At 40.9% G+C, this 21,115-nt stretch overlaps 1 protein-coding gene across 2 annotated transcripts; it reads right to left on the bottom strand.

The window, feature by feature from the left end:
- Positions 1–6,112: 6,112 nt before the first annotated feature.
- LOC147304734 (potassium voltage-gated channel subfamily A member 3) lies at positions 6,113–11,969 on the bottom strand. Of its 2 annotated transcripts, XM_086276186.1 has the most exons (3): positions 8,833–11,969; positions 7,240–7,307; positions 6,113–7,127 (listed from the first exon to the last, which is right to left on the bottom strand). In XM_086276186.1, the coding sequence occupies exon 1, from the start codon at positions 11,759–11,761 to the stop codon at positions 10,166–10,168; it is 1,596 nt and encodes a 531-aa protein (XP_086132312.1). In that variant the 5' UTR covers positions 11,762–11,969; the 3' UTR covers positions 6,113–7,127; positions 7,240–7,307; positions 8,833–10,165. The 2 variants fall into 2 exon arrangements, with proteins under 2 accessions (XP_086132312.1, XP_086132313.1); XM_086276187.1 differs by lacking the exons at positions 6,113–7,127; positions 7,240–7,307 and adding an exon at positions 8,386–8,513.
- Between the last annotated feature and the right edge of the window lie 9,146 nt (positions 11,970–21,115).

Genomic DNA, 21,115 nt, shown 5'->3' with positions numbered 1-21,115 from the left:
CAGATGAGAAACAAAGTCACTGACATCTATCACTTTGGGTTACAAAGCCATTTCCAAGGCTTTGAGACTCCAGTAAACCACTGGTGAGAGCCATTACCCACAAATGGAGATATCCTGGAACCTTCCCAGGAGTGGCCAGCATACCAAAGTTACTCCAAGAGTAAATCAGTGACCTGGGAGGTCACCAAAGAACTGAGAACAACATCTAAAAAAAACTGCAGGGTTCACTTGCATGAGTTAAGGACAGCCTTCATGTTTCAAAAATTGGACAGGAACTGGGCAAAAGTGGCATCCATGGGAGAGCTACATAGTTAAAACCACTGAGAACACCAAGGCTCGCCTTGCATTCACCAAATAACGTCATGGTGAACCCCAAGACTTTTGGTGAAATATTTTGTGAACTGACAAGACAAGAGTTGAACTTTTTGGAAGGTTTGAGTCCCCAAACCAACACAGCATTTCATAAGAACAACATCATACCAACAGTCAGACATGGTGGTGGTAGCATGATGATCTGGGGCTCCTTTGCTGCTTCAGGACCTGGACGACTTGCTCTAAATGATGTAACCATGAATTCTGCTCTCTATCAGAAAATCCTGAAGGAGAATGTCCAGGCATCAGTTAATGCCATGAGGCTCAAGCTGACTTGGTTTATAGCTTGGATTTAAACAGCACAGCTAGGTTTGGCCCGTTCCTCTTCCCCGAAATGACATAATCATTTTAATAACTACATCTGCAAATTGCATTTATCTAAATTTATTTGATGATCTGAAGCATGATGAAGCAAGTGTGATAAATACAAACCATAAGACATCAGGAAGGGAACAAATACTTTTTACGGTACTGCACTGTATTTGCCACTCTGGTGTTATCAGGTTCTACTGATAAATGCCCTGGAACTCTTAAATCTTCAGTTGTTTGTGAATGTAAATGAACACAGCCCATTTCTAAATGCAGGAGCAAGCCCAGCTTCCAATATCCCGCGCTGGGTGTCAGTAGAACAATGATTCATCTTCCACCACCATGTTGAAAGCAATTATCTAAACACACTTTCACTCACGGGATGAGGAAGAGTGCACGTAGAGCATGTTATAGAATATGGGATTCAGAAAGGGTCACAGTGACGTGAGGTTTATTTAAGTCTTGCAGCTGTTTTGTGTTTTTGTTTTAAGATCCAACATCAGTTTTTCATGTTAGAATTCACTGTTCTAAACCATGAATACATTTTTTAAAAATCGTTTTATTTCTTTAACCAAATAAAAAAAATCATCAGCTAACTGAAGTCTTATTGGAATCCCACTATTAATTACTGTTGTACTATGTTGAAGCGATACAACGCATATCTATACTTCAGATGAAACCATATATATATATATATATATATATATATATATATATATATATATATATATATATATATATATATACATCAACAAAAAATGCAGTGGTAACTAAAGTCTTGACCTAAATCATAAAGTTGGTATTTCCTAGCTGGTACAGTGCTGGGCTTTGAATGCCCATAGACATATAAAGTATAAACAGTTTTATATCAATGCCACACAGTTTACCCAGAGTTTGACAGACCCAAACCCCTTCCAGATAGCCAGATCCATCTCCAGTTCCCTCTTACCTTCAGGTTATGCCAAGTCTGAACCTAATAGGAGCATTGATTGTGTTTTATGTTTAGCCAAGCAGGCCAGATAAAATCTGAAAGGGAAACTTTAGATTGCTTCCCAACTATTGACCCCACATGACTGCAATAACCATGCAAACATTATTTTTCACTGTATTAAATATGTACCATGTTGTGATAGCCAGTGAATTTATTGGAGCTTATGCTCCAAAATGCTACCCAAGCACTCTGTTTTGTTTGTTTGTTTTTTCTTTCTTTCTTTTTTAGAAGATGGATTAGAGGAAGTAAATATGATGGATACAGTCTTAATACTCGGGATAACATCTAAGTGAAGAGGTTACGCAGAAACCATTCTTCCTGAAAGAGAAGGGCATACGAATATTTTGAAATGATTATGGCACGACTAGGATATGTGTGTCGGACACGCACACCTAAAATCTCCAGCCTTTCTCATGCATGACTGGAAGAGTGAGAACGAGACCGAGTGAGGGAGAGAGGTTGTTTATCTAAGTTATGACAGACGACTGCAGGGAGGAGCTTTGTCCTGTGTGACCTCTGCTGGTGCTGCAGCAGGTGATATCTTACTAGATGCAACACACTCACACGTGCAGTGATGAGCTGTTGTTATCGGTACATTCCTTAACATACTGACTCCCTGTTTCTTTGTGGCTTCAAGCCCACAAAAATCCATGTGCAAAAACACACACATTTCTTTATACATGTATAAATGAATATGAATATGTTTCTGAAACTGCAGTTAATGTAAATGGAGAACAAAAATAAACGAATCTTTGTTGCAGAACTCGGCTCCTGTATGACACACCAAGGAGTTCATCAGCTTATTCTGGCCATTCATCCCTCTTTTTCCTCTCATTTTCTCCACCCACTCTTCACGTTCTCTGCATGTCTCCCCCTGGGGTCTCTCTCTATATTTAGAAAATGACCTTGCAAGTTCTATACCTGTGTGTTGAAAGCAACCGGTTTTCACGATGAGATATGTCCTTACCTCCAGAGCAGAGTGCTCCGGTATTGATTCTAGATGTGGTTTCACTTTCCGTTGTTTTGTCCACCTTAGAAAACAAGAGAAAATCAATGATCTTGCTGATCTGGAGGGTGTGGTTTAGCAAAGAGAGGAGTATACAAATGGCATGTATTCTGTATCACTAGATATTTGCTGCTGAATCTATAAGCAACATATTAAAACATCACCTTTGCATGGAGGCTCTTGGTGGCCTGACACGTCCACTGAACATTCATTTTCCCTAAGGAATTTCTGAAACTGTGGGCAGCAGTTAAGTGCTCTCTGTCTGGACAATTCAGCTAAATGAACAGTTAATGTATACAAACCATAGTCTGTCAGCCACAAGCATCAAGCACCAGTCTGCCTGTAGTCTGTCTGTGTATATTTGTATTATATTACTAAGAGTTGTGGAAAAACAACTATTGGGAAAGACACCAGAGAAATGGTGGAAATTGTGTCAGGAAGAGCTTATATTTATGGATCAGAAGACACTAGATTAGGGAGGATGGAAAAAAAGCCATCAGGAAATGCAGAAATGAGGGATGCAAAAAATGAAAACGAAGGGGAGGGATGGAAGAACAGAGGTGGAGAGGGCAGCAGATAAAGGTCACGGTGACAGTGATGAGTCATGCAGCAGAATGCAGGAGCGTCTTTGTGTCTCTGTGTTAAACTGTCAGCCTCTCTACCATTTGTCTCTTTGTTTTGGCAGCAAAAGATTGCAAATGAACATCCTGCTCTTGCTTAATCTAAATCTTCTTGCAGGCCCGCATGTGTCAGACTGTGTATATTTGTATTTCTAAGGTATTTCTTTCTTTGCATTTGTATACAGAACTGGACAGGGAGTCCTGTGTTCTCTGCTACGCCTGCGGCTGAAAACTGGTACTGATCAGCCAATCAGCAGTAAGAAATAATCTGATTTTAGTGGAAGCACTAGCAACAGCATCATCATCCTTAGCAACCATCGTTTCCTGCAGTGCCAAGACTGTAGCTCTGCAAGCGAACAGGGAAATATCACACAACTGGGAGTCACTAGAGGAAAAAACAACAAGAGGCGTGTGTACTGTGTCACATGACCAGGGCATAAAATGCTTTATTATACTTTATGTTAAGAAAGTCACGAGTTTATTGTGAAAGTTCTTTTATGAAGAATTTTGAAGCTGAAATCAGTCGACACCTTCCTTTATAACATTAGTGTGTTCACTCTAATCTGGACTCTGGTTTTAAGACAAAATGTAATCATGATTAAAAATAACAATTAGCTGTTGGTACTGTTAGAAGATGTCAAGCAGCCAATAAATAAAAAATGGTTTAAATTAACATAAAATTAAAAATTTAATCATCAACAAACTGATCTCGCCTCGGGTCGAAAGCATAAGCATATATTTTAGAGAATAACATTCAAATATACCAAAGTATGCAATGGGAATGATTAAAAAAGCTTACCCATGTGTTGATAATTGATAAGTCCTGGCACTCTGTGGACATAGAATTTTATTCTGTGGAGTTATTTGATTATATTTTCCGCTCATGTCTTAAACTCGTGCTGTTTCTCAAAAACAACAGACGAAAATTGAAAATTCAAATTATGAAAATCAAATGAAGTGAGAAAGATGATGTGTGAAGGCTGTATGGAGGGGATTTACTTGTAATGAGGGCTCTGTAGACCTTCTGGCTCACTGTTTACCAGCCTGGGCCTCAGCTTCTCTATTCCCATCCCTGAAAGCATTGGTTTGGGCCACAGTATGCAGCTGTTTCAGTTGCTTCATATTTATTAAGCGAGGAGCATTTTGCAGCTAATGATCCAGACTTTCCCCTAAAGTGTTAGAAGCCAAAAAAGACTCAAAAGGGAACAAATTATGGATTAAAATTTGCCCCAAAGTGCAGTGTCTCTTGTGATAATATTAACCTTGGAAAATTTATGTACATTTTGTGTCTACGACTTCTTTCCTCTGATCACAGGTGACCAGAAACATCCAAAGGGACATTCCATCATCTCCCTTCAAGATCTGTTGGCATTTTGATTGTGAAGGTTTTATACTATGTGTGTGCTGGGATGATGTTGGCTCACAATATTGAAATTGTTTCAACTTAAACTTGCTGTTCACATCGAGTCCCTGCATGGTGAAACCCAGTCTACACAGTGTACAATTCTAATAAACACACTGATACACAAAATTAGACTTTGCTAGCCTCTACCTTTCCCTGTGCACAGTTTACAGTAACACCAACAGCTCAAGAGATTAGCTCTGAAATACACCTGCAGAGGGCTGAATCTGCCACCAGCAGCCCTCCCCTGTTACTATGGAGAGTTGTTGTGCATTAGCCCTGTGGCTAGTGTGAGGTCTGATGACATCATTTTTGTGATCGGCTGCCACATTGTGCCTTCTCCTATGTTTGATACTGAAGGAACAGACAAGCAAAAGAATGAAAACAGACACAAATAGACTGTGGGGGGGATTTGCTGCGCATGTAAGAGGGGACAACCAAAGATATAGTGGTTTGATTCTTTCAGCCACACTTTTGCCAAGAGAGATGGCAGAGTGGTTAGTGAACTGGCAGGCTCGTCGCAGCAATAAAGCACACTTTCTCATACACAGCATGACAGCATGATTGCTGCAAACCTTTGTTACAATGTTAATATTTACCTCTTCGCCTGGGAGATGACATGAAGTTTTCCACTGTGCTCTAACACAGCTCAGTGCTCTTTAAGGTGCAACCAGACAAACCAGGGGGCATCCAAACGTCTGACGTAGAATTAAATTTAGGAATCACCAAATGTTTCTTTCTAAATCTGTCAGAGAGACGTCTCTTTTATTTTCAATATTGCCCTTCTAGTTCATTGATGGAGTACTCCGTCATAAGCTTCCTGTCTGGTCCTGCTGCTACAGAGAGCTCTCTTTGTTCTTTCTTCTGTTGTGTTAGTGTTTTCCTGTAACCAAAGGACTCTGGGCCAGCACTGTTTTTCACTATTAAAAGACTGTCACGTTGCAAGGCTCTTCACGGGAAACACTTGTTAAACAGTGGCACATCCTGTGTGCCAACAGCATTTCTGCACACAGCAGAATCCAGAAAAACCCATGAAATGATTGAATATTGCAGTACTGAAGGATTAAACCATTTTATATCATGTACTTAATTGCATTATATGTTGCACAGGTAAGGCAGTCACTAATTCTTTGCCCAGCTATAAAACATTTCATGTATTTTCATTCTATTAACGCTTAACTGCAAATTTAATAGGTTTCTTTTATTGAACAATTTAGAGTGAGAGAAAGGCAGAGGGATACTAAACACAGGTTGTTAGTCTCCCTTCTAGTTAACTTAAAAGTGGAAATGTACTTTGGAAATGTATTGAATCCAGACATCCCTCTGGACGTAGCTGCAGGAAGGTTTTCTGAATCTTTTCAGAGTGTCTATATTTCTACCTAAAAGCTAGTTAAACAGACCAACAAAAAGTATAAAACTTGTTCACTGATTTATTGAGGAAAATGATCCAACATTATATATCAGTAAGTGGCACTAAAACTTTGCCTTGCAACTGTAAATGAGTGCATTTTCCTTTACAATTTGGCTACTTTCAGACTCTCTACATGGGTCATGTTTAAGACAGCACAAAAATAACACAGAACAAACAAGCCGCCCCATGACAACATTTTGCCCTTTCCCATAAATCAAGAGTGCACTCTGGGAAGGAGAAAGCCGTCCAAAGGCATGTGTATGTGCTGCATGTGTCTGTGTTTGTGTCTGCATAAACGCCTTTGTATTTTCCTCCACGTACAGTATATGTCAATGGAATAGCAGCGACCAGCACATGTACATATGCGTTTGTCTCACATATTACAAATACACAACACATAGAACTAACAAAGGCAAATGACTAACAGTCGTTGAATTTGTATCACAGTTTTATAGCAGTAACTTGTGGATGGCCTTGGTTTTTGCCACTTCTGTCTTAATGTTGGTCAGCTGTTGTCCATGATGAACATCTCCTCCCGGAAAGGTGAATACAGAATGCAAAAATCCTTGATATTCCAGTAACGCGAAAGTGCTTTGCAAAATTGCTGTCTTGTTTTCTGCATCTATCCTTTTGAATTTTATATAGAAAGCATGTGGTGAAAAAGTCCGTTGCAGCTGAATCCTGTCACTGTCTCAACAACTTCTGACCCTGCGATGGTTCCATTCACAGTGCTTTAGCCTCAGCGCGGAAGCAGCTACAAAACTGCAGCTACAAAACTGGATGTTGAGTGTCCATTATAAGCTTTTCAAAACTGCATGTTGTTGCATTTTGGAATGAGCTGTGGTTCGCTGGAGGGGCGTGGCAGGGTGATTAATAGGCACAACTTGTTAATTCAGGTTCAAGGGCACCAGCATGAGCAAGAAGGCAGGGCGGGAAGAATTAGTCCAGAGAGATTTCTGTCTCAATTGCTAACTTGGCCAATCTGGCCCAGCAGGAAGACCGGAGTCGCATCGCCCCTAAATGGAAAAATAAGGTCACTGCAGGCTAATGGCTAATCTAAATGCCTTCAAAATGACTCAGCTTTTCTAAGTAATTAGCACCTGTATCAAATCAATTTAGTTTGTTTACCTAAATGGGAGGCAGTCTAACTGGTTTCGTTGGGGGTTCCAGGAGGTCTGAGCAGAGAAAGAGTTCACCTAAGAGAGAAAAAGACAAAATGGGGAAGGAAAAGCAAAACTATTAGTTTTGTGGTCTCTGCAAAAGCAAAGCTACTTCTCTTCCTTCTTTTGTCTCATTAACAGTCGGGCAAGAACTGTGTAACTCTGAATAACGTCTTAGTGAGGAGAGCGTTAAGGACAGGAAATTAAAGTCTGACAGACATGATTGTAACTCTCAAGTGACCTGTGTCGACTTGAAATTAGCAGAAGTGAACAAAAATTGAAAGGATGAGTGCACTGCAGTGTGCAATGTCTCTAACAATTGTGTGGATTATTAGAGGCCCGGGAAATAAAGGCTTCCAGACTGGCCAATCCAGTTAGGTGAAAAACAAGTGGCTCCCATTTCTGCTTATTCACTTTCTGATCTATTAGTGTTTTCCTCTGCTAGAGATTTTATGTAACATGAGAAATGAGCAGGCTTCCAAATGATGATCAATATGGAGCTCACCACTGAAAAAATATAAAAATGCCAGGGATCAAATTGAAAACTTATAATCAATCAACGAAAAGGTTTAATCTGAGGCACCTCCCACTTTGCCTTTTAGGGTGTCCCTCCAAATGAAGCTACCATGATTATCACTAACTGGAAAGGTACACAAAAGATGTAATTTTGTGTAATCATTTAATTGCGTAGTCAATAGTTTAAGAATAATTATATTTCCCTTGTCCTGGCTTTCGAAAGTTTTATCTCTGCCTCACTCTCGTCTCTGCTTTCTGTTAAGTGACCAGAGTCAGGGCGGACACTGGGCATAAACAGACATAAATCTGGAGGATCATCAGTGCAACGGTATCAAAGATAGGACTGTGTTACATGAAAACGCACGAGTATTTTAAGACTTTTAAGACCAAGCAAACAACAGAAAACCCCCATTACAGATTCCATTTCTTACTTTTTAAATAATTACAATGTATTCAGTTATTACAAGTACAAGCCTTCTTTTTTTCTCTTGCTTTCTAATATCACATCCCCTTCATATCCATGAGAAATGACAAAGGTCACAAAGCACCTGTTCAATTAGGAGATTACGGCCACCAGGGGGCAGCACAGTACACGGCCACCAGGGGGCAGCACAGTACACAACCTGTGTGAGCACGCCTTCGGTGTTCTTACTCATTTCTTAGACAGCGTCAGCCGAAGGTGAAAGACACGAGGATCACAAATCCTGCACAAAGACTGACGAGGGTCTAAACATTAAAACACATACATGCATGCATGACATCACTACACTGTTCGATGAAGGACGAAAGCCAAAAAACCTTCTTACGTCACAATAACGATATAAAATGGATTTGTAGATAACTGACTGGCCTTTAACCTGAGTGCAGGTTAATTTAGCGTCAGTGCGTCTCGTGATGATAACTTGTTAGATTGAAATGACCTGCCTGAACTTTCCATTCAGTAAATTGTAAATCTCCAAACAACAAAAGCCGCGGGTCTTATGTTATGACTTGCGCCACAGTGATCGTTCAGAATGAGACGAGCACCACAGTGCTTAGAACTTACCAGCTGTTTTAGTGGGAGAACAGCAGCCTCTGCTGAACGCCGACAGCAGCGCACTCAGGGCAGCCAGACAATGTGCTCCCAGTCCATTCACAATTTCCTCACATGTCTCTTCTTCGGCCTCTCTTGACAGACAGCTTTGGAGCTATCTGTGTCGAGCCTGTGCTGTTTTGTAGGACTGTTGTGATTAACAACCTCCTTGGTGGGATTTGTTTCGTGTCGTTGTTCTGGTCACTGGGGGGGCTTGCAGATTAGCGTTAGTGGGCGTGTTTGGGCGTCTATTTTTTATGCAGCGAAGCACGGTGCCCCAACATCCTTCTTACACACCGAAGACAACCCATTAAGATGAAAATCTTCAATATTGCTTCCAAGCAATCTGGGAGGTTACTGTGGAAACAAAGGTGCCATGGTAACGGTGACTGGGTGGGTTACCGAGGTAACGACCGTCGCCATGGAGACTGCATCACAGTGGGCTATATTCGAGGCATCCGAAAAGAGACACGCTCCATCTTTGATCACTGTTTGTGTGCGCAAAAAAAAAAGCTCAGTGTTTCTTCGCTGCACGTGTGTCTTGCATCGATAATGAGAGCTGGAGTCGGCTGGCCCCTGTGTTTACATGTCGCCGTTTAACCATTAAAATAGCCAACCAGGAGAATGCATACAAAGAAATTGTTGGGAATTCTTATATATATGTTTTTTTTTAAAGAGAATAGCATTTGGACTAGACTTTAACGCACAATAAAGGCATAGCACAAAACGCTCTAATTGAGATATTATATGCTGAACTGTGTTTTTCAGACTTCACATGTGTTTAAACACGCACACACAAACATATTTAAATGATTCTGGATATTATACATAGCCGATGATGGACGGATCACGACCCATAACGCATGTTAATACAATGTGAGTGCCCTTCAAGTATTATACATTTGTGCACATCTGTCACAGTTATACAGCTTCTATGTCTACCTGTTGTGAAACATATACTCACTATTGCCCGACTCACAACAGGTCAACCCCCCTCACTCAGAGAAGAATGGTAGGCCTAAAACTTTATAAGGAGCTCTTCATCTTCTTACAAGCGCGAATGGAACCACACAGAATTATGAATTCATACCACTGAAATGAAAAATCCCGATTCTTTGAATGGACAGCAAAGCAGCATCTCTGAACGTACAGGTTTCGTTCTTTCGCTTCTTTTTTCTGTTTTTTTTTCTTCTTCTTTCTTTCTGATCTACAGCTGCTTCCACACGCTGGTGCGCAACGGCAGAACCAGCTGTGTGTTGATTCGTCACCACGTCCTGTGTTCAATGTTATGGCTCTAAAATAATGGCTACACGTCGGTGAAAATCTTTTTGTTTATATTCACACAATTCTGCGAGTTGTTCTGAGCGGTAGTGGGGAAGTTGGGCTGCTGTTTGAACGTGCTGTTTATCCCGTGCTCTTCTATCACCATGTACTCGCTCTTGCTGAGTGAAGAAGAAGAGCGAGTCTTCCTCAGCTCCTCGGTGTCTGCTAAAGGCTGACAGCTGCCCACGTGCAAGTACTGTGCCTGCTCCTCGCCCTCCGTTTCTCTGTGGTAGAAATAATTAAAATTGGAGACGATGACAGGTACAGGCAGGGCAATAGTCAGCACGCCAGCAATTGCGCACAAAGACCCCACAATCTTTCCCCCAATTGTCACGGGGTGCATGTCTCCGTAGCCCACTGTGGTCATGGTGACAACAGCCCACCAGAATGCGTCCGGGATGCTGTTGAAACCCGATTCTGGGTCGTCTGCCTCAGCAAAGTAGACAGCACTGGAGAAGAGGATGACACCGATGAATAAGAAGAAGATGAGCAGGCCCAGCTCACGCATACTGGCCTTTAGAGTCTGTCCTAAAATCTGAAGCCCCTTAGAGTGACGCGACAGTTTGAAGATACGGAACACCCGAACAAGCCTAATTACGCGCAGAATGGCTAAAGACATGGCCTGCTGTCCGTTCCCTTGTCTTTCTGCCAGCTCTGTGCCCAGTGTGATGAAATAGGGAACAATGGCCACAATGTCTATAATGTTCATAATATTTTTGGAGAACGTGGCCTTACTCGGGCATGCAAAGAAGCGCACTAGCAGCTCGAATGAGAACCAGATTATACACAACGTCTCCACGACAAAGAAGGGGTCCGAGAACGGGCTGATGAAATAGGGGAGTGTGCCATTTATCACAGGCGCAATGGTGATTGGATCCCTGTTCTCATCCCTGAACTCCGGCAATGTCTCTAAGCAGAAAATGACAATGGAGATGAGAATGACCAAGACTGAGACTATTGCGATTCCCCGGGCGGGACCAGAGCTCTCTGGGTACTCAAAAAGCAGCCACACCTGTCTTTGAAATTCATTCTCAGGCAACGGTCGCTCCTCCTCCTTTATGAAACCCTCATCCTCCCTGAACTTCTCCATAGCCTCCTCGCCCAGCTCGTAGAAGCGTATCTCCTCAGAAAAAATGTCAATGGGCACATTCACAGGTCTTCTTATGCGTCCGCCAGACTGGTAGTAATAGAGGATGGCATCAAAGCTGGGTCTGTTCCGATCGAAAAAGTATTCATTCCTGAGGGGATCAAAGTACCTCATCCTCTTCTTGGGGTCACCCAGCAGCGTCTCTGGAAACTGCGAGAGAGTCTTTAGCTGCGTTTCAAATCGTAACCCTGAGATGTTGATGACCACCCTCTCGCAGCATTCGTGATCCGGTTCATAACGGTCCAGAGAGTGGTGGCCCGGGAGAGCCGCTGACTCTTCTAGCATGTTGTCACAAGCCACAACAGTCATCACGTCGGCTTCTGTCTCGGTGTATCCGTGGTTCACCAGGTTGTCGCCCCGGGTTTTGGTTGCGCTTGGCGGGGGTGATTGAAGGAGGCTGAGGTGGTCGTCCATGCGCGGTTGAAGAGGCATACAGGGGCGGCCGCCTCGCCCCCTCCGCGGACCCCGGTCAACCACAGCCGTCGCCACCACAGCCTTGTCTCCTCTACGTCTCTCTCACTTTCTTCTCTCGCTTCACTTTCACTCCCCACTGTTGCTCTTCCCGCCCACGAGGAAAGATCTGGGTTTATAAACAGCCCTTCCACCCGCCCACGACGCGCCAGCGCTGGGTAACTTCACCCTCCTCCTCCAATCGTTGGACGCTCCTTTATACAGAAAAAGCAACAGACGGGCGTCACTCAGCACATCGTTTGGGCGTGCCCACCTTCTTCTACCCCTCTCCCGTCTTCTAGACGCGCGCTGACACACACAGACTCTCTCACACACACTTGGCGAGTACAAACAGTCTCCTTTTAAACAAGGTCATTGCCCATAGATGGGATATTTTCAAATAGGCTGCTCATGAATATATCACAGCTTCATTTCCACTCGAAAGTATCATAAAAGATGCACCAGCACCAGAAATAAATTAGGGTGTGTCCTGGTAAAGTACTGCACCTAATTCTGCAGGCGATAATATTATTTAAATTAGGCTCAAGGAAAATGGTTAACGATTGATATCCCGTCTGAAATCTGAGAGATAATTAATGCCGAGTCCCAATGGTACGTGTTAAAGTGATGATCAGCGAGCGCGGGGATGAGAAAGACAGGAGGTAGTTCGGTCAGGTCGATGTGTGATGAATACATAACAGCAGCAGCATAAAATTAAATTCAATGTTTGGTGAAAAGCTTAAAAAGAAGCAAGTGCCGAAGAAATCATTATTAATAAGACATTAAGAGACACGCAGATCCTACCTCAGCTCATATGATACAAGGTCAGGTGACCTTAATAATCAGACCTATCCCAGGACAGTGCTGTGTACTGTACCTGCCCTTTTGACATTCATCATTATTTATTGTCAAAAGGCAATCTGAAACGTGACTTTTCCCCCCACTGCTAAAACTGACCACATATGGGAAACTTCTAGTAAGGGGATGTGTGTGACTGACAAGCAAGCTCATGTTATCATTATCCAGTATGGCAGGAAAACGACAAGCAAATAGAAATTCTAACATTTTTTATTGCTTCAGACAGTGTTGTATAATTTCAGTGTACAGTTTCCAGGTGTCACTTGAGTGGTTGCTGTCCGAGGTACTGAAAGGGAGGGGGGGGGGGGGGGGGGTGTGACTATTCAAACTATTCATTTATATTATTGTGTGTTTGTTTTTAAGTCAAGTATGTCTGAGGCAGAACCTTAAACACAGGTTTAAACCCACTCTTTGCTTGAATCAGCACTTGCATCAAACAGTCCTTTGACACAGCTGCTAAAACTGATCATGAATTACTCAAAGACTCAGTGCAGCTTCTCTTATCTATTTTTTCATGTTGTCATTTTGAACTACGTTGAGATAAACATTTACATTGGCTTCATTTCTTAATGTTTAACATTTAAAGGGGTACAGCCAACTACTGAGTCAGATATGTCAACCTTCACGTTACCACGCAAACACACCGTTATAAGTACCTTTAAATGCTAAACTAAACCGATAAATTAACTAAATAAACAACAAAGGTTGCATCATAGTTTGGGCCACTGTATAGCACTCACCTCAAATAAAGTGACTACACCCAAAATACCTTACAGACAATTTCACTACAAAAGCTTTGAAAATACACAAAATTACCATAAAATAACTGTCATATCTAACAAAGCAAAAAACCAAACAAAAAACACCATTATTATTATTATTATTATTATTATTATTATTATTATTATTATTATGTGAAAACACAATCTAAAGGACACATACAGCAATTAGGCTCAACCATGCCATACACAACAATACATAAGTATCAGTTTTATTCTACATATGGTCTCAATAAGTCTCAGAAGTAAATGAATCAATATTTACTTCATGTTTCTCCTGACGTGCAGAAAACATTCAATCCCAGGTTATCAGATATTCTGCTGTATCAACTTACTTAGCCCAGATTTTTCTTTGGCAAGCAACTCGTTTTCATATCTTAGTGAAGACATCTAATTGACATATTGCTTTCCCTAGCCACTTACCCTAACCCTAACCATCAAAAATAAATACCTAACCATTAACCATTAAGAAATTGTAGATTTTCCAAGCAGTTTCACAGCAGGGCAACGTGATGATGCGATGGTTATCACTTTCATCTCATGGCTCGGGTGTTTCTCTTTTGGATTTGCAGACTTTCCCTCTCCCTGTACTCCTGCTTCCTTTCACATTCCATACCTTGGCTCTCATTCAGTGGAGTAGATGTGAGAGTTTCCAAAGCTTGCCCAAGCTAAATAAACTCAGAAAGCTTCAAAAACACATTTTGCCCTTCATTATTTGGAGATTTGTCAAGCTGCTTTTTGCTGTCCATTTTTAAATAAGGGTCATGAAGATGGATGTCCACTTAGGTTACACGTGGCCTGCTTATATATTTATAGCTGTTACCAAATATTTGCTTGACCATCTATAAGGTGCAGGTACAGCAGAGAAAGGCTTGGGATTGGAGAGAATTTCACTTTGTCATTGGAAAGATCAAAGACCGTGAAAAGGTTACAAGAAATGAGGACAGTCCCTGAAGGGCAGGACATTGTGCTGTTTCACACTTCTACAAAGAGCTGCTCTGGATTTGGGGATAAATGTAGAAATAAGAGAACACTTGTGCAAACATCACTGTGCACGTATGTGCCTGTATACTTGTGTACGTTCGTCTTTGTTATGTGGGTGTGGGTGGGTGTTGGTGGATGTGAGCTGAAAATAAAATGAGATGAATGCATGAAAGAATGAAAGCTGCCTGCTTTAGCAAACTGTATCTGAGAACAGAAGAAACACCAGATACACATAGTGTCATTAAGATTTTAAGAGCTCTCTTTTAACACCTTGGGAATGCTAAAGCTCTTTTTGTGCCCTCACTCCCTGAACATCTTAGCCTCAGACAACATTTCAACAAGTGGAAGGAAGAAAGAAACCAAAGGGAGGAAAGAGACCTAATTGTAAGCTATGCAACTGTGAAAGATGGCAGTGCTTGGTGCTCATGAACACCTGCTTCCTCCAGATTAAATTAAATGAGCATTAGATATGTGGACTAATCTGAAATTCCCCCATCAACAATCTGTAGAAACACCCACCCAGATCCTCACACACTATTTGCACTGAGCTTTTCTGGAAGCATAGAGTATTTTTACATCCATTTACATAACACTTATTTGAAACAGACCTACCTTAAATATAACGACTAATCATATAGTAAAACCAACCAATGGTGTCTTTTTTTATTACCACTCTGAGGGCCTAAGTGGATTTCAAATAAATAAACTGTGAAACTTGCAGAGACTAACCTTTCCATAGAAGAAGTGAGTTAGCAGGGAGAGCGACAGAGAGCACGGCAGTAAAACCTGATGCTCATAACATCCCCTCCCTTCTCTCAGAGGCAGAAACCTTCAGCTTTCAGGTTCCTCTTCTGTGGAACCAGCTCTCAGTTTGGATTGGGGAGACAAACCCCGCTCTACTCTTAAGATTACGTTTAAACTTTCCTTTTTGACAAAGCATACACTTATAGGGCCGGATCAGGTGACCCTGAATCCTCTCTTAGTTACTTTGCAATAGGCTTAGGCTGCCTGGGGTTTCCCATGATGCACTGAGTGCTTCTTATTCACTTTGTGCTCACGACTCTGCATTTAATCATTAGGTGTCATTCATCTTTGGCTCTCTTCCACAGTCATGGATGGCTGTCCCTCACTGGCCTTAGCTCAGTCGGAGGTTTCTACCTGTTAAAAGGGAGTTTTTTTCATCTGATTGTTTTCTCTGCATTATAGTAAAGTCTTTACCTTCAGTGTAAGGCACCTTGAGGTGACTGATTTGTGATTATATAAATACAACTGAATATAATTTAGACCTATACATTAGAAGAGGAAATTACTGTAACAGACACTTTTCTTAGTGTAGATATTTAATCAATTAAGCATTTAAAGTTAATAAATTTAAAGTTAATAAATTTAAAGTTAATAAATTAAGGAAAAAACACATTTTTGCAGATTAAGCTGCCTAACAACTGATAGCTCCTTGAGTCAGGTGACATTTATTTATTTTTATGCAATTATAGTCCAATAAATACATTATAATGAACCATAACGTATTTCTGACTGGGGCCATTGCTTCACTATAAATACAACGACGTCTGTTTGGTTGATTATATTCTTAAAGTTAAAAGTAATATTTTTAATAGAAGAATGTTTCGGCAGTTTAGTTTCGGTAGTATAGATTCATGTAGTAAAGGATCTGACTGCTGAACAGAAGTTGTTGTTTTTATTTATTTTTCATTATTATTTTCTAGAAGCTCAACTTTAAATTGACTGATTTAATATAAGCAGTACAGACAGGGGATTTCTGCAAATGTTAAAAGTTATATTTGGTAAATGTTATATTTTGGCACGTCTGTGTATGACAATAACTGAAATGTGTTTAATGAGCGTAATGCAAACCTATTGAATAGGATGTAGACTCTGTCTTCTTATTGAGGCCACATTGAAGCTGTCTTGTATTAAAAAGGCCAGTCAGTCCACAGAGAAAAAGCTCAGGGACCGCCGAAGGGCTTTCTAATGTGGTTTCCACTCCCCATGTTAAATATAGGACCACCCCAACTCCCATATCAACCTACGAAATTAGGCTACCTTGCGAATTGCACTCGAATTCTTCGAACTGGACTGAAAGGCGAGGAAACAAGAGCAAAGAGCAAGTGAGAGAGAACTGGGTCGGTTTGCATGAGGAACAGGTTTGCTGCTTGAGGTCGTGGAAATCTGGTTACATTTGAGTAATTGCTCTATTTGGTTCTTCTACAAGGGATGCATAGCAGCCACCTTTCATGCAGCTTCTGGGGAAAATAGTGAATTTAATATTTTACTTAAAATTAAATAAAAAACTGTGACACATCTCATATCTGGCACGCCATCCCAAGATTTCCATCTCTGATCTCATAATCATGATCTCATCTTGTGTTTTCTCTTATCCTCAGGAAATGTTTTTATTTGTCTGATTACCACCAACAACACCAGTGCCATTGTTGCTGCAGTGTTATCTCCCTGGAACTGTAGAAAAAGTTTGGTTTTTAGATATAAATCTCAGGAGAGGCCTTAGTTAGTCAAGCTACGCAGGATTTATGTACAAATTATACATTTTTATGACCTTTACTATTTTTCTCCTGTAAACATTTTTCAGATTACTACATTTTTAAATCAGCCTTGAATATCCTAATTAAAGCAACCATTGTCTTGAGCCCGAGTGTTTTTAACCCTTTGAATCTACTAGTATCTGTATTATAAATGAGAAACAGATTCTGTGGACTCCACTTTTACAAGCAGTGCCTTCCCGTTACTCACCCAGTGACATGTCCACCACAATCCCACATCCTTTTCCTATACACATGCGCATAAACTGTAAAAGCACTTCGGGGCACTGTAAATAGATGTTTGCTAATGAAGACGAGGCCCATATGGAAAAAGAACTTTTATGTGTGCACTAATTAATCAACTGTTCATATTTGCATAACGACAGATATCGGGGCTGAAGTGCAGCTGCACATGACAAAGACCAAGAGGAGGTCGACAGGAGGAGAAACGACGAGGCCAGGGCCATCTGTAGAACAAAGGCTGACTGGAAAGGAGCCACATCAGGTCCTGCTGTAACCCCAGCAACGGAGAGAGGGATGTGGGGGGAAAGGGTCGGCACAGAGGGAGGAACACAGCTGAATCTCGGCTGGCTGTGACACTTTGTGTTTTTTTTAAACCTGATGATTGCCTTCTCTCAGCAGGCAGAAACAAAGAGATAAACAAACATGGGCATTGGGATAAAGGATGGATGTGGACTACCACACATGACTGCACTCATTTTTTTAAAAAGGAAAGGGAAACACACACGTTTAAACACACTTTGGTTCCATCCGAAAACTGACTTTCCTGCTAAATGAATCTGCTTTTTTTGAGAGTTCAAACATGACTGGAGCATCATAAATATGAAGATGTAGCGGCAGGCGATATGTATGCATAATAGATGCAGTCCTACCAGAGCATATCAGCTGTACCACTAAGAGAGAAGGGGTTCCCTGCTTCACACATCAACCGTCAGTCCTATTTCGACACAAAATGAGGACAGAAAATGACAAAAAAAAAACGTTGTAGGAAAAAGTACAGCAAGAATGAAGTTGACTAAACCGAGGGCTCTGGTGTGTTACCCACTTAAAGCGATCACACAGGACTTTGATGAATTATAAAACCTTGTAATTATCTATTAATTAGTGTTTGTCTTTTTGTAGTACTGTTTTGTAGGAAGGTTCAGAGGAGGTTGGAGATTGTTACCATCATGGGCTCATCCGGTCAGGATGAGAATGAACAGTCAGTAATCACTTGCAGGGTTTTTCGTTTTATTGAATAATGAGCAAAAGGAAAGACACACATGGACTGCTATCTCTGAAAAGAAATAAAGTAACTCAGTAACTCAAAATAATACATGAAGGAGACTCAACCAGAAACTCGCCTCAGCTGCCGCCCCATGTGGGAGCGAAGATGGAGTGAGCTGTAGGTGAGTGCAGTCCTTATATAACCAGTGACAGGTGAGTGCAATTAAGGGAAAGCACCACACCCAATAAAAGGTGAGGAAAAGAAACAATGTGAAGTGAATGTGCTGAAAGGTGAGCCTTTACAACAAGTATTCAAGCCATGGTTAGGAAACACGTTTTTGTTAGCCTGGCTCTTAAGAATAGATAAACAGTTGTAACATGTGCCGTTTATTTCATATATTAATCCATGAAACGTAAACCGGGACACATATTCTGTTCTGCCAGTCAGCTGTGGTAGCAAAGACCGTGTTGACAGCAGTCCCAGATTAACAAGGAAAAATGTAAGAAATGTGAGAAATGTCACTCCCGCCCTCCTCCTCATCCACATGTTGACACTTCTCACATTAAACTTTTCACATCATCTGTGTCCATGTCACATGCCTGTCTCTTCTCAGATATAATCATCTCCTCCCCTTTCAGCTTCATTATTTCCCCACTACAGTCTGGATGTGGTACATTTTTGCATTCTCTTTGATTTCACGTTTTACAATATTTTGTGTTTACCAAGCAAGTTATTTGTATTATTTTCATTTACTGGTTCTGGTTTTTATACTTTCTTTTATATTTTATATTTCAGATATATACTTGTGGCCACTTGTGTTTACACTTTATCTCTGTTTAACATATTGCTCTCTGTGCTGAGGTCTGGCTCTTTCTTTCCACTGCTCAGGAAAGCCACAGTGTCCCTACTTGGTCCAGATGGTGTCTGGTACATACAGTGAAACATGCTTGTGCATCCAGAGAAACCTGCTGTCTTCCACTTTACAGAGTAAAGGCCCTCTGTCAGCACATGAAATATTTTTAGACAAATTAATAAAACATTGCTTGAAAATATTTTGATTATCAACAGTGGATGTTGTCTGTGCGAGTAAAGTGGAGTGCATTTACAATGTGCAGTCGTCTGGTTATGTGATAAAACAGAAAAATGCACATATTTATTTAAGAAATTTACTTTAGCCTTTACCCAGTGAGAGAAATCTTGGGTTAGCACTGTGAAGAGCAACTGAAACATTTAGCGAGAGCTTAAAGTTATGTCACATCAAAAGATTGAACATACTGCAAGACGGAGCATCAGACAGGGCTAACATTTGTTTTTCAATAAAAGGACTTTATTTATTAAATTTCTTATTGTTTTGGCGGTACTGCTACTTAACTGAATGTCACATACAGCTATGTAGCAGTATCTACATTAACACATGGACCAGTCAGACTCTAATGGTAAATTAAAATGATCAATGGGGACTGTAACAAAGCAGTATTTATCTGAACAAACCATGCAGACCATCTGATGGATGGCTCTGCTAACCTCCAAGACCCCACACTGTCTCCATCAATATCTTCTGTCAGAATATGTTGATCTTCTTCAGCTGCTTCCCACTGATCTGAATTCCAGTGCTACTTCTGAGAAGAAACATGGATAAAATCCACTGTACTGTGTTATTGGGATTAATAGATTACTCTGTGCGTCTACTTCTTTCAGATCCACTAATTTGGAGCAACCCCTGGTAGAATGAACGGGTTCTGTGTGTGCTCTTAAACAAGTAAATTGTTAGTAGATAACTTGCAGAACTGTCCACTCCCATCAGTCTATTTTTTATTGTGGTCTTACAATAGCTTTCCCATCCATCCATTTTCTACTTCCTGTCAAGGGAGCAGCAGTCTGAGCAGAAAAGACCAGACTTCCTTCATTAACTATCAACCATCTCTTCCAGGGGCAGACCGAGTTGTTCTCTCCCCCAGGGAGTCCTGGGTCTGCCCAGGGGCTTCCTCCCACTAGGACATGCCCAAAATACCTCACCTAGGAGGCATCCATGAGGCATCCTAGTCAGATTCCTGAACCACCTCAACTGGCCACTTAAGGCCAATTAAGCACTGCTGCTGACCTGCACAAAACTCAAAATCTAAAAAATGTATAATGTTGATTCTAATTCTAATTATCATTGCATTTAAAATCTGATAACACTGTGAAAATGGTACTGGTTCTGTATATATGTAGACCTAGACCAACATTAAACAGACATAGGCAATAGAGGAAATTACTACAATTCATTGCATTTTGACTGATAGCGTACAAGTATGTCTGTACCAACTTTCCTAATAATTCAGTGTGGAACAAATTATTTGTGTTTATTTTTATTAATCGATGAAAGGAAAATGGAGAACTGGGCCACCCATCAGGCTGTTTCCATATTTCTATTCTGTGGCTTTTTCCCATTAAGTTTTACAGATGGACGGAAAGGTTTCAGGAAGGTGCTGAGCCTCAGGATGTGTGTGTGTGTGTGTGTGTGTGTGTGTGTGTGTGTGTGTGTGTGTGTGTGTGTGTGTGTGTGTGTGTGTGTGTGTGTGCGTGTGTGTGTGTGTGTGTGCGCGTGTGTCTTTTAAAACTAGACTTAAAGCTTATTTTTACTCACTGGCATCTGAGTCTGTCTGATAGCTCATTGTGCCTCATGTGCCTTTTTTGGTTATGATTGTTTATGTTCAGCACCATTAATTTAATATCCTTTTATCTCTTATTACTTTCTTATTTCTGTATTTATTTTTCTATTCCCTTGTTTTTTTAAATTTAGTTTAGTTTTTTTCCCCATTTTTCTCTTATTGCTTTATTCAACTATGTAGTGATATTAAATAATAGTTTAAAATACTGCAGTACCAAATACATAAATCAATTTAATATATATCCATTACCTATGTTGGCGTTATCATGTAGAGGGATG

The sequence above is a fragment of the Aulonocara sp. 'chitande type north' Nkhata Bay genome, linkage group LG20, assembly GCF_057382095.1.
Source record: "Aulonocara sp. 'chitande type north' Nkhata Bay isolate Kocher_YH1m ecotype deep benthic linkage group LG20, A_spYH_male_GT1.1, whole genome shotgun sequence".
NCBI classification, from domain to species: Eukaryota; Metazoa; Chordata; class Actinopteri; order Cichliformes; family Cichlidae; genus Aulonocara; species Aulonocara sp. 'chitande type north' Nkhata Bay.
Note: the sequence above shows the minus strand (reverse complement) of the source record. Positions and strands in the feature narration are given on the sequence as shown.